Source organism: Palaemon carinicauda, chromosome 13, assembly GCF_036898095.1.
Source record: "Palaemon carinicauda isolate YSFRI2023 chromosome 13, ASM3689809v2, whole genome shotgun sequence".
NCBI classification, from domain to species: Eukaryota; Metazoa; Arthropoda; class Malacostraca; order Decapoda; family Palaemonidae; genus Palaemon; species Palaemon carinicauda.
Genome location: NC_090737.1, coordinates 111,977,166 through 111,990,129, shown reverse-complemented (window position 1 = coordinate 111,990,129; position 12,964 = coordinate 111,977,166). Strand labels below are relative to the sequence as shown.

General features: G+C 33.7%; 1 protein-coding gene across 1 annotated transcript in view; it reads left to right on the top strand.

Moving 5' to 3' along the window:
- The first annotated feature begins 589 nt into the window (after positions 1-589).
- Positions 590-12,964, top strand: part of LOC137652355 (uncharacterized) — a 37,487-nt gene continuing 25,112 nt past the window's right edge. The window contains exons 1-3 of the mRNA XM_068385715.1: positions 590-1,087; positions 2,017-2,087; positions 2,286-2,466. Coding sequence (XP_068241816.1) covers positions 991-1,087; positions 2,017-2,087; positions 2,286-2,466 — 349 coding nt within the window. The 5' untranslated portion in view covers positions 590-990. The remainder of the gene's footprint in view (positions 1,088-2,016; positions 2,088-2,285; positions 2,467-12,964) is intronic.

Sequence of the window (12,964 nt, the reverse complement as noted above, 5' to 3'; positions counted from 1 at the left end):
TTCTACATCACTATCCTCGGGTATCCTTCCAAGGAGCACACCAACCCCATCCTCACCATCAGAAATTACTCTCCCTTCCTATGAAACCTTCCCTTACCTTAATTCATTTCCTGTTTTCATTACATTTTTATTCTTCCTTTAACCAGAGGACGATCTCTTCTCTGAGCTAACGCTCCTTTAACGTTAAAAGGTCTCCTTGTTCCTATCATCATTAAAACTAAGTGCCCATCTTCTATTCTAGTTATCCACATGATTATTTTTTTCTGTTTATTACAAGAATGTTTTTGGTGGAAACATCTAGCACATGAGCGTGAGAGGATCACAACTCACTCAATATAAACTATCAAAAAATTAACAAGACGAGATGAAAAGAAATTAGATAGAGTGCCCGAGTGTACCCTCAAGCATTAAACTTACTCGGTCAGTATTATCAACTTATACCACTGCAAAAAAAATTAAAAAAAAAAAAAAAAAAAACAATCCAGAAGTAACACATGTATGAGAGGCGAAAGCCTTAAAACTAAGTCAATGCCAAGGGCAGAACATCCTTACTACACGAAAGGCGAGTGAGCAAAACTCCATTGCAAAGGGTGGTGTAACTTTTCCTTTCAGTCAACTTAGAACAAACGATCCGGACGGGAGTGTCTTCTGAGCCGTTTATTAACGACTGAAGAACTTACAGACCCTTTACACAAATAACAGGATATATATCATGCATCCGTATAGGAACAAAAGAATCAGTGAAAAAGATTAGATTTCATTTATGAATGAAAAAGAAGTTTGCACAGATCACTTCAAACGGTTGGAGCTATTGGTAGTTTGTCGCACCTACAAGGAAAGCTGATGCCAGAATGTCGATAAATTTTGTCTGAACGTTAAGAGATGGGAAGGGATAGAGAGAGTGCCTATTTGTGATATGTATAAGAATTGCCAATTGTACTGACGATCTGAGCTATGAAAGTGTTTGTTTTATAAAACAGTGATACATTTATGTTCATTGAATATTGGAAAAAAAAATTGTTTGAAGCTATCGCGCTAGTATTGCCCAACGTCACAATGAGTAGGATCGTCGAAATAAAAAGAAACAGTAAGTCTGGCGCCATGTTTCTTCTCTTACTGCATTAATATTATCCAAGTAGATTGTGAGTTACTTTATAATTTTCAGTTTTCATTTTCTTTGTCGAAATCTCGTTTGTTGGTGAGACTACTTTCTTAAAAATATCACATCATCACAATTCGTTTGAAAGTACACATTCATTCTATATATATATATATATATATATATATATATATATATATATATATATATATATATAAGTATGTATATACAGTATATATATATATATATATATATATATATATATATATATATATATATATATATATATATATATATATACTGTATATATATAAAATCATATATATATATGCATATATATATATATATATATATATATATATATATATAAATTTATATATATATATATATATATATATATATATATATATATATATATATACACATACATGCATACATATATATATATATATATATATATATATATATATATATATATATATATATATATATATATATATATATATATATATACAGTATATGTATATATATATATATATATATATATATATATATATATATATATATATATATATATATTAAGTCGATATACAAACGTCTATGCTCATATATATATATATATATATATATATATATATATATATATATATATATATATATATATATATATATATATATATATATATATATGAATGTCTATGTTCAGAGAGAGAGAGAGAGAGAGAGAGAGAGAGAGAGAGAGAGAGAGAGAGAGATATGTTTCTGTGTGTTTATTTAGTGTATATGTGTTTGTGTAAGTTTGCCTTCCAGACCATTATCATCTTGTTATGGATCTTTATTTTATCACCCAAGACATATTTCTTCACTAGAGAATTTGTAGGAGATCCAAGGGTTTCATAATTATTTTTTTCTTACAGTTAAATATATGCAGGGACCACAGGGGCAGACGGTAGTTATAGTTCCTCCGAAACAAAAACAACCGGTCGAGGTAAGGAGATACTGCAGAGAGAGAGAGAGAGAGAGAGAGAGAGAGAGAGAGAGAGAGAGAGAGAGAGAGAGAGAGAGAAAAAATTATATATTATTCGTTGTTTATGATAAATTCGAACTGTTTATACCTCTTTAATGAAGTATTTGACCATTATTATTTACCAAAATTTCATTCAACTGATTCGGCTTTTTGTCTTAGGGGACCAATATGGGCATCTGTTACTGCTGTGCCTTCTTAACCATACTACTTGCATTCATCTGTCTCATACTGGGAACTGTATACGGGTCGATCATGCTGTCGATGCCAAGCGAGAAAAGTAAAGACAATTATCTCTATGAGTCGATGGTCACAGCTTCTATCTGGTTACTATCAATTGCGGGTAAGTGCAAATTTTCATTCTTAAATGACTTCATTATCAACAGCTGTTGCAAGTCCACTGCTTGTTCAGACATGTCCTTCCATGCGCATCTGTTTAAAGTCTTTCCACGTTATTCTATAATTGCAAATTCTCTTAGTTTGTCATACCATCCTTTTATCTTCGTTAATCTGCTTTGTTTACAGTTACTAGGACTCATTCTGTTAATCTTTTTGTCCTTGTATTATCTCCCATACTCATAATATTTTTTGCCCATGTCCATTTTTTTCTTCTTATATGTTGTCATAACACCTAATACCTCAGTTTAGTCACGTATCGTTGCTGGTCTTTTTCTGTCCCTTGGTGTAATTCCCATCATCATTTTTCTATTGCTCCTTGAGTGTTAATTAGCCTATGTTCTAAGGCTCTAGTAAAACTCCAAGTTTCTGATGCGTAAGTTAATGACTTACTATCAAAAGAAACTGACGTCCTGGGTAGTACATTTCCGCCTCCTTTCCTGATAATCTTTCAAACATATTTAGTAGCATATTTTTCAGGGAAGGTAATGTCTTTAGAGCAATTCAAGCAGTGCACTGTAAACCTTACTTGAGTCAATTTTTAGCCTTTCCTCGGCCACTATCATCTAGTTCCCTTTCCTGTCCTTTTTGCTCTCGAATCTCTATTGATTTAGATTTCATGGTGCACTTGTCAGACATTTCCCTTGCTACACTTAGATGCAGAATAGCCTTAAAGGCCCCAGTTTTAGGATAAATTTCCTCCATTCAAAAATGAAAAACAGATTTCTCCAAGTATACAAGCTTTTCACAGAACGTTCTTCTTCTAATAGTTTTGCATGCTTGAAAACTCTCTCTAACTTCTACTCTATACTTTCACTATTATTATTATTATTATTATTATTATTATTATTATTATTATTATTGATGTTGTTGTTGTTGTTTTTGTTTTTGTTGTTGTAGATTTTATAATAATAATAATAATAATAATAATAATAATAATCATCATCATATTCATCATTATTATTATTATTATTATTATTATTATTATTATTATTAGACATGCTGAAGCCTTAATTGGAAAAAAGAATGCTACAAGAAAGTTACGATCCTCATGGCGATCGAACCAGGTTCTTTTGAATTGATAAATCAAATTTGAATAAATCGACAGTCACCAAATTGAAAAAAAGGAATATAAAAAGAAAACTCGCGAACGAAAACATAATTTTATTTACAACTAGTCAAAGATCACAGTTTCTTTAATGAGTACTCGAGAAGCACAGAATTGAACAAAGAAAATCATCTGATTAAACTACACTTCAGCAAATAGGAGAACAGTCAAGAAAGCAGACAAATAAGACTTAAAAGAAACAAAGATACTCTTCACAACAGATCTTGACGATTCATGAACGCGGATATGGATATTTCAGGTCTGGGCGTTTCGTGGTTGGTAATAACGACAGAGGTCAACTCGTTCTGACATCTCGGACAAGTTGTCGTAAGGCTGGTCACGTCTGCATTCTGGTCCTTACGTTCTCTATCTTTCTCTGTGCTTGTTCTCTCTCGTTCTCTCTCTCGTCCTCTCTATCTTTAAAGTTTATATACCCCTGTATGGGAGCGGCTTACTATGGACAATTCCATATAAGGAAATTTTTTCCGTTCTTCATCCTCATTGGTTTTCCTTATAACCACGCCTCTTTGATTGCATCTTCCCGAATGCTCTGCTGGTGTAATCATGATCCATATGGCGCAATAATTGAAGCGGGACATGCGTTTACCATCCATTAATGCATATTTTCCAGCGATAACAGGCTCTCCTTGTCCTATGGGTCCTTCCATAATGCTGGCTCCTCAAATTGCTACACCAGACGATCGTTATGCCCAAGGTCTGCTGATCTAGGCACATCTAATAAATATCTTGACCTCAATCAACGGCAGTGACAGTTTTTGGTAAACACTAGCGGAACCTCCTCTCTCTGCTTTTTAAGAGTAAAAACTTTACATGTTTTTACATTCATTTCTATATTATTTTATCCACCCATGACACGTCCCTATAAAAGAAGAAAAAAAGGGAAATCTACTAATTTTATCTTTTTTTTTAAACGAAATTATCAAGGGAGAAAATCGCTTATTCCTAAACTGAGAAACAAATACTTCATTACTTTTGCATCACGTAGCAAAACCAAAACACACTATTACTTGTTGATGAAAGAGAGAGAGAAAAAAAGACATCCATTTAATTCTGAAAAATCTCTAGAAAGACTGTCGGCTATTACATTATTATTTCCCTTTATATGAACTATCGTAATCTTGTAATTCTAAACTCCAACGCAAGAGACGTTTATTCTTATTCCTAAACCTATCTATGTAAACTAACGGATTGTGATCAGTATACACAGTTAAAACATGACCACTACGTACATAAATCTCAAAATGTTGTAAAGTTGATACAAAACTAAACAATTCCTTCTCAATAGTTGACTGATTCTGCTATGCTTTATTTAACTTCTTCGAATAATAAGCTACAGTGTGCTTAGTCCCATTCACTTCTTGCAACAGAACTCCCATGCCAGAATCACTTGCATCTATCGCTAAATTAAATTCCTTGCTAAAATCGGGCAACATTAGTGTGGGCTCGTGAATCATTATGGCCTTTAACTTATTGAAAGCTTTGATATATTCATTACCAAATACAACACTTCGTCCTTTCCTGAAAAGATTAGTTATTGGAGCAATTATTTCTGAAAAAAATTAGGAACAAATCTGCGGAAATATGAAATCATTCCGATGAATCTTATTGCCTGTGTTTTACTGGTAGTGATTGGGAAGTTGATGATAGCCTCTATGTTCCCATCTTTTGGACAAATCTTACCTAGACCCACTTTATGACCAAAATATGTGATCGAAGTTTTTCCGAATTCACATCTCTTCAGATTTAAAACAAGTTTTGCTTTCTCAAGGACTGCTAGGACTTAGCTAAAATGCGTAAATGTTGCTCCCATGTATCTGAAAATACTACAAGATCATCCAAATACACGACACAGTTATCAATTCCATTTAAAACTCTATTCATTAATCTTTGAAAAGTACACGCTGCATTTCGTAGACCTAATGTCATAATTTTGGGTTCATAACTACTGAAAGGTGTTATGAAAGCGGATATTTTCTGTGCTCAACTACTTAAAGGAACTAGCCAATAACCTTTGGCCAAATCAAGTTTAGAAATAAACATGGCGTATCCTTTCCTATCTAAACAATCTTCTATCCTGGGGAGGGGAAAATTACTTTGTTTTGTAACACTATTCACTTTCCTAAATTCAATACACAACCTATCTAATCCATCTTCCTTCTTAACAAGAACTATTGGAGAACACCAGTCACTTTCGCTAAGAACAATCAAACCATTGTCTAGCATATACTTAATTTCTTGTCAAACTAAATTTGCTTTTTCTGGGATTAGACAATAAGGACTTTGTCTAATGGGTTTTATGTCCTGCAACTCAATATCGTGTTCTAAAAGATTAGTTAAATTTGATTTATCACTAACAGTTTCTGGATAATTTGAAAACACATTGAATAATTCCCTTGTTTTTTCTTCTTATAAGCTTGAATTAAATAACGTGAAATTATTAAGAACATCAGAGTTTTTCTCAAAAGTAATCTCTCTCTGCTACAGGGTTGCAACTGGCACTGGACCTTCATTATATTTCTTTAGCAAGATGATGTGCCACCACTTAGCTCTACGCCTACCCATATCAATTAAGTAATTCAAATTTCCCCTTTTATTTATGATAGGAAATGGACCTTCAAACTCATAAGATAATGAGGGGCCTTCTTTCTGGACTAATACTAAGACTTTATCACCCACATGGAAAATTCGGTCTTTAGACTTGAGATCGTACTTCCTTTTAGTTTCCCCTTAACGGTTGCTCTCATTTTCTTTTGCCAACTGCCAGGCTTTCCTTAAATCCTATTTGTGATCTTCGATATTCTGTATGTAATCCTTTCTACCTTCTTCTCGCATTTACTTATACTTTAAAATTTCTAAAGTTACTTTGGCAGTGTGACCGAACAACAAATCAAAAGGACTAAATCCTATGGTGTCATTAGGAGCTAATCGTAAAGCCAACAAGACAAAAGGTAACTTTTCTTCCTAATCATGTTCAAAATTATTACACAACTTCCTTAACCCTGGATAGGTACGGTGGGTCGTACGCGACCCCGAGCGTCAAAAAAAAGAGGTTTTTCTCACGTGACTCACCCCCGTGACTGAATTTGTGGGTGATTGACCTGCAGGAAGTGTCTCCCCTACACGCTCTAGTAGTGTCCAGATGTGCATTGCTGTAGCTGTACTCCTTCCCCGATTTCTGAGACGCGTCGGGGTCGAGCGCGACCGAGTTTACCCTTCTAAGGTAATTTGCATAATTATCAAAGTTATTACGTATTATGAAATTGTCGTAGAATGGTGCAACTTGTATAGGTTATCAGTTGTGGAAAGTCTTGGTGGATTGTTTGGCTACCATGTGCATGATTTTTTTTTTAGTTAAAATGTCGTTCATCACCACGAGGACCATTTTACCGCGAGTGCCCCTTTTTCCTTTTTTTTTCATTTTTTTGCCAAGTCATTTTTCCGTAAGATATTGCCAAATAGTGTCGTAAAACTTTTGCTTGTTTAGTGTTGGAAAGTGTGTCTAGATGATCTGGCTACCCATGCGTGACTTTGTTTTTGTCAGATACGACGTAGTTATTGGTATATTGGGTATTTAACTGCGGTTGCCAATTTCTGTTTTTTTTTCAATATTTGTTAAAAATTTTACGTAGTAAGGAATTGCCGTATATTATTCATTTTTTTTTCATGTTTATGTGTTAGAAAGTGTGCCTTGATGGTTGGGCTAACACGTGCATGTCTTTTTTTTTATCTGAGATGCCGTATATTAGAATGTTGGGCATTTTACCGCGAGTGCCCCTTTTTAATTTTTTTTCATTTTTTTGCCAAGTCATTTTTCCGTAAGATATTGCCAAATAGTGTCGTAAAACTTTTGCTTTTTTAGTGTTGGAAAGTGTGTCTAGATGATCTGGCTACCCATGCGTGACTTTGTTTTTGTCAGATACGACGTAGTTATTGGTATATTGGGTATTTAACTGCGGTTGCCAATTTCTGGTTTTTTCAATATTTGTAAAAATTTACTACGTAGTAAGGAATTGCCGTATATTATTGATTTTTTTTTTCATGTTTATGTGTTAGAAAGTGTGCCTTGATGGTTGGGCTAACACGTGCATGTCTTTTTTTTTTATCTGAGATGCCGTATATTAGAATGTTGGGCATTTTTCCGCGAGTGCACTTTTTATTTGTTTTGCATTTTTTTGCTTAGTCATGTTACCGTAAGGAATTGGCAAGTAGTGTCGCAAAACTTATATTTTTATAGTGTTGGAAAGTGTTTCTAGATGATCTGGCTACCCATGCCTATCTTTTTTTTTAGCCAGATATGGCGTATATATAGGTATGTGTTCGATTTTCCTGTGATTGCCATTTTTTCATTTTTTCCCATTTCTTTCAAAATTACTACGTACTAAGGAACTATCACAGAGTAATGATTCATTTAGATGTTTATTTGTCGCAAAATGTGCCTTGATGGTTTGCCTAGCACGTGGCTGAATTTTTTTTTTCTGAAATGCCGTATATTAGAATGTTAGCCATTTTTCCGCGAGTGCCCCTTTTTATTTGTTTTGCATTTTTTTGCTTAGTCATGTTACCGTAAGGAATTGGCCAGTAGTGTCGCAAAACTTATATTTTTATAGTGTTGGAAAGTGTTTCTAGATGATCTGGCTACCCATGCCTATCTTTTTTTTAGCCAGATATGGCGTATATATAGGTATGTGTTCCATTTTCCGGTGATTGCCATTTTTTCGTTTTTTCCCATTTCTTTCAAAATTACTACGTACTAAGGAACTATCACAGAGTAATGATTCCTCTAGATGTTTATTTGTCGGAAAATTTTGTTTACTTCTTTTTTGATTGAATATCATCAAATTTTTTTAGCTAAAATATTATATTGTTTCACATTTTTGTTTTTTTTTTTCGATTTTATTTCCCTTCAAAAAAATTTTTTTGGGTCAGAATTTTAATTTTATAGTCGTAAAATAATCGACAATTATCCAGCAACCCACCATACAATTTTTATGCATATCTAATAATAATTAGATTAGTAAATAACACCTTGAAATTGACATACCATTCCTACATTTCAAGTGGCAGATTAGGGAGTCTGAGTCAGTGTGGTTGGCGGCCATTTTGTGGACATATCCGAAGCGTAAGTTGCCCTATCTATATATATTCTTGTTCCCTATAGAATTTGTGATATTTTGGTATATTTTTACCTGCATAAATATCATATTATATATTAAATATATGTATTTTTTTACGAAATTTCTAAGTACTCAAAAAATTACCTTTAGTTATGGCCCCTGATATAAATGTAATTTACAAAATAATGAAGATTTTTTTACATATTTCTATTTTAGGATAACATATGTTTATTCCCTAAAAAAATTAGCCACTTCCTATTTCATTTGGGTACCCAAAAAAATTCATGAAATTTGGACAAATTTTTTTGGCCAAAAAAAGTTACCCTTTTTTTCTCATTTCAGATCTTCACCTCCATGGGTCTGACTTCATCCAAAATACATCAAGATGTGTCCTAAACATTCAAGAATCAATTCCTAAAAGGATTTGTGTATATATGTATAAACTTTTTTTTATGAATTTTTATGTCAGGTCTTTTTTTTTTTCTACTTAATTTCTTAAAATATTTATAATAAATAGTTTTTCTGCAGATGAGTAGTATTTATCTTTACAGTTGTTTTAAGCATTCATTGAAGTTTTTTTTGGCAAAAGAAAAAAAGAGGTTACTGCAAAAACTGATTTTTCAAGAATTTTTTTTTCGCGTCGGGGTCGTTCGCGTCCGAGTATACCCTTAAAGGGGTGTCCGAGGAGCGTACCTATCCAGGGTTAAGCAACTTTTCAAAGTTTGATGAAAACGTTCAACAAATCCTTGTGATTCAGGGTGGTACGGGGTGGAAGTTACAGGTTTAATCCCTAATTCTTTCGTTTTATCTCTGAAATACTTTGATACAAAATTGCTACCATTATCACTCTGTATAATGCAAGGAAGACCAAATTTAGAGAAATAGTTCAGCAAGCATTTAACTACAGTTTTTACATTGCAATTTCTTACTGGGATTGCTTCTGGATATCGGGTTAGTCTATCACTGATTGTTAATAAATAGATATTCCCTCCCTTACTTTTGATCAAAGGGCCTACTATATCAATTACGACATTCTAAAAAGGTTCTCCTACCGATGGAATATTACATGACGGAGCTCTGGAAAATACTAGATTAGGTTTGCCAGCCATTTGACATTCGGGACAACTTAAAACATATCTCTTCACATCACTTTTCATTTTAGGCCAAAAGAACGTTTTACTTATACACTTGAATGTTTTATTTACTCCTAAATGTCCATGTTCGTCATGAGCTAATTTCAAAATTGATTCACGAAGTATCCTAGGAGTTACTAATTGCTCTATGACCTCCTCTTTGCTACCTGTCTTAGGACGAATATAGAGACACAAAAGTTTGTCTAGTAGACTAAATGTCTCCTTACAAACATTTTCAGGCTCATCATCCAATTCACATTCAAAAATTCGAGTTAGTGTTTCACTTTCCCTCTACATCTTAACTAGTTCATCCTTATTCAATTTGCTAGTTTCCGAAACACTACAGCTGGTATTACTTGGGCCTATTACATTGTCTATCTGTACGTCACTTCTTTCAACAGCTACATCATCATCTCTGCTTAAATTATCCACATTGATAGTCAGTTTTCTCAGCTACACTCATGCTAAGCTCATCATCACCGCCTCTATTACCTACGTTAGAATCTTCGAACAACCTATGACCGTAGTCAATATCTGTATCTAATCCTGACCTAGTTACTATCATTTCAGGCACTTGGAGGTAGTTAAATCGTTGCCAACAATAATGTCAACGCCGCCTAGAGGCAAAGTATCCATGACTGCTAGTTTTTATTTACAACTAGTCAAAGATCAGTGTTTCTAGATTGAGTACTTAGGAAGCACAGAATTGAACAAAGAAAATCATCTGATTAAACTACACTTCTGCAAATAGGGGAACAGTCAAGAAAGCAGACAATTAATACTTAAAAGAAACGAGGATACTCTTCACAGCAGATCTTGACGATTCAGGAACGTGGATATTTCAGGTCTGGGCGTTTCGTGGTTGGTAATAACGACGGAGGTCAACTCATTCTGACATCTCGGACAAGTTTTCGTAATGCTGGTCACGTCTGCATTCTGGTCCTTACGTTCTCTTTCTTTCTCTGTGCTTGTTCTCTTTCGTTCTCTTTCTTGTCCTCTCTCTATTTGAAGTTTATATACCCCTGTATGGGAGGAGCTAACTATGGACAATTCCATAAAAAGAGTTTCTCCTTTTTTCATCCTTATTGGTTTTCCTTAAAACCATGCCTTTTTGATCGCATCTTCCCGAACGCTCTGCTGGTGTAATCATGATCCATATGGCGCTATAATTGAAGCAAGACATGTGTTTACCTTACGTTAATGTATATTCTCCGGCGACAACAGGCTCTCCTTGTCCTATGGGTCCTTCCATAACGCTGGCTACAACAGACGATCGTTATGCCCAAGGTCTGCTGATCTAGGCACATCTAATAAATATCTTGACCTCAATCAATGGCGGTGACAGTATTTGGTAAACTCTAGCGAGACCTCCTGTCTCTACTTTTTAAGAGTAGAAACTTTACATGTTTTTACATTCTTCTCTATATTATTCTATCCACCCATGACAAAGCCCAAGGACTCAAATAGGAAAACAGCCCTATGAGGAAAGTGTATTAGAAATTAATGAAATAGTTTTATAAGGGAAATGAATAAAAACATAAAATATTTTAGAAGAGTAGGAATAAATCAGCCATATATGAATTATAAAAAAAAAATATACTTCTGTCATCCCACTCAGCATGAAAGGATTTGTCAAAAGTATAAACTTCCAAAGTCTAATTGATTCATCCACCAAATTAGGAAGAACATTCCACAATCTGGTCAATGCTGGGGAAAAAAAAAACCTCAGGAATATAATGTAATACATTATTGTGCCTTATTTTGAAAAAAAAAAAAAAAAAAGAAAAAAAAAACATAGCTGCTAGAATTAACTGCATACTTGATACTACATAGCAAAATTGCATAGTCTGGTAAAATTAGAATTATGAATTATGAAAAATCTTATGAAATATGCAGAAAGTACTACCTGAACGATAGTTCTAGTGACTAATATCCAGATCTGGAGTAAGGAATAAAATAGACCACAAGGTTCGACCCAACATGTTAAGATGAGAAATAGCAGCTAAAAACCAGGTAAAAGAACAATATTTGAAATAAAATAGAATGAAAATAAATTGAAATATTTCCGTAGGATATACCGATCCATATGCCTTTTTTTTCTATCTTTTCTGAAATTGAAGTGGAAACAAACTGAATGAGCCTTTTAAAAGTAAATTTGCTATCATGGATATCCCCTAGAATTTCAACTGATTCATATATATCAGAAGAGCCTTGTCTTTTCTCTAACTTGCAAAATTTCATAGAATATTTAGTAGCTGAGTGTGTTCTAATTCTATGGGACCAAAAGCTAAACTTGTTAGTTTAGGGTCAGGGAAAATGATTGAGGAAGGGTGAGTTTCTCTTTATTCTGCTTACTGTGAAATTTATCAGCCCCCCAAAAAACTGCCTCTTAATTTGGAGAATGAATGGTAGTGTCATCTGGTTTGACGAAATTAGGGACTCTTAACTATGCACCAAAAAGTGCAGATTTGAGGGTAGTTCACTATTTCTTCTCTTGAGTTGTAGCAAAAAAAGTTAGTTTTGTAGTCAAATTGTATTCTTATTTCCCTAGAAGCAAATGATTTTTAATCATCAGTTCTTTGCTGAGCACAATTACTCCAAGTCAGATTTTTTCATGATGACATTAACTAAAAAACACTAAATTAGAAACAATGTGAAGAAACATGAGATAATGACAGTGCTATGGCACTACCCAAGACTAGAGAACAATGGTTTGATTTTCGAGTGTCCTCCTAGAGGAGCTGCTAACCATTGCTAAATAGATTCTTCTGCCCTTACCAAGAGGAAAGTAGTCACTGAATGATTATAGTGCAGTAGTTAACCCCTTGAGTGAAAACGAATTCTTTGGTAATCTTAGTTTTGTTGGGTATATGACGATAGAGGAAATTGTGAAAAGATTAGGCCAAAATATTCGGTGTATGTGTAGGCAAAGAAGAAATAAGCTGTAACCATATACAATAATCCACTAAAGTACTGTCCGGCTAGTCAAAGGACCCAAAAACTCTTTAGTTGTAGTCTCAAATCATGGATGATTAGCCTACTATCTATAAAACATTGAAGCTTAAATAG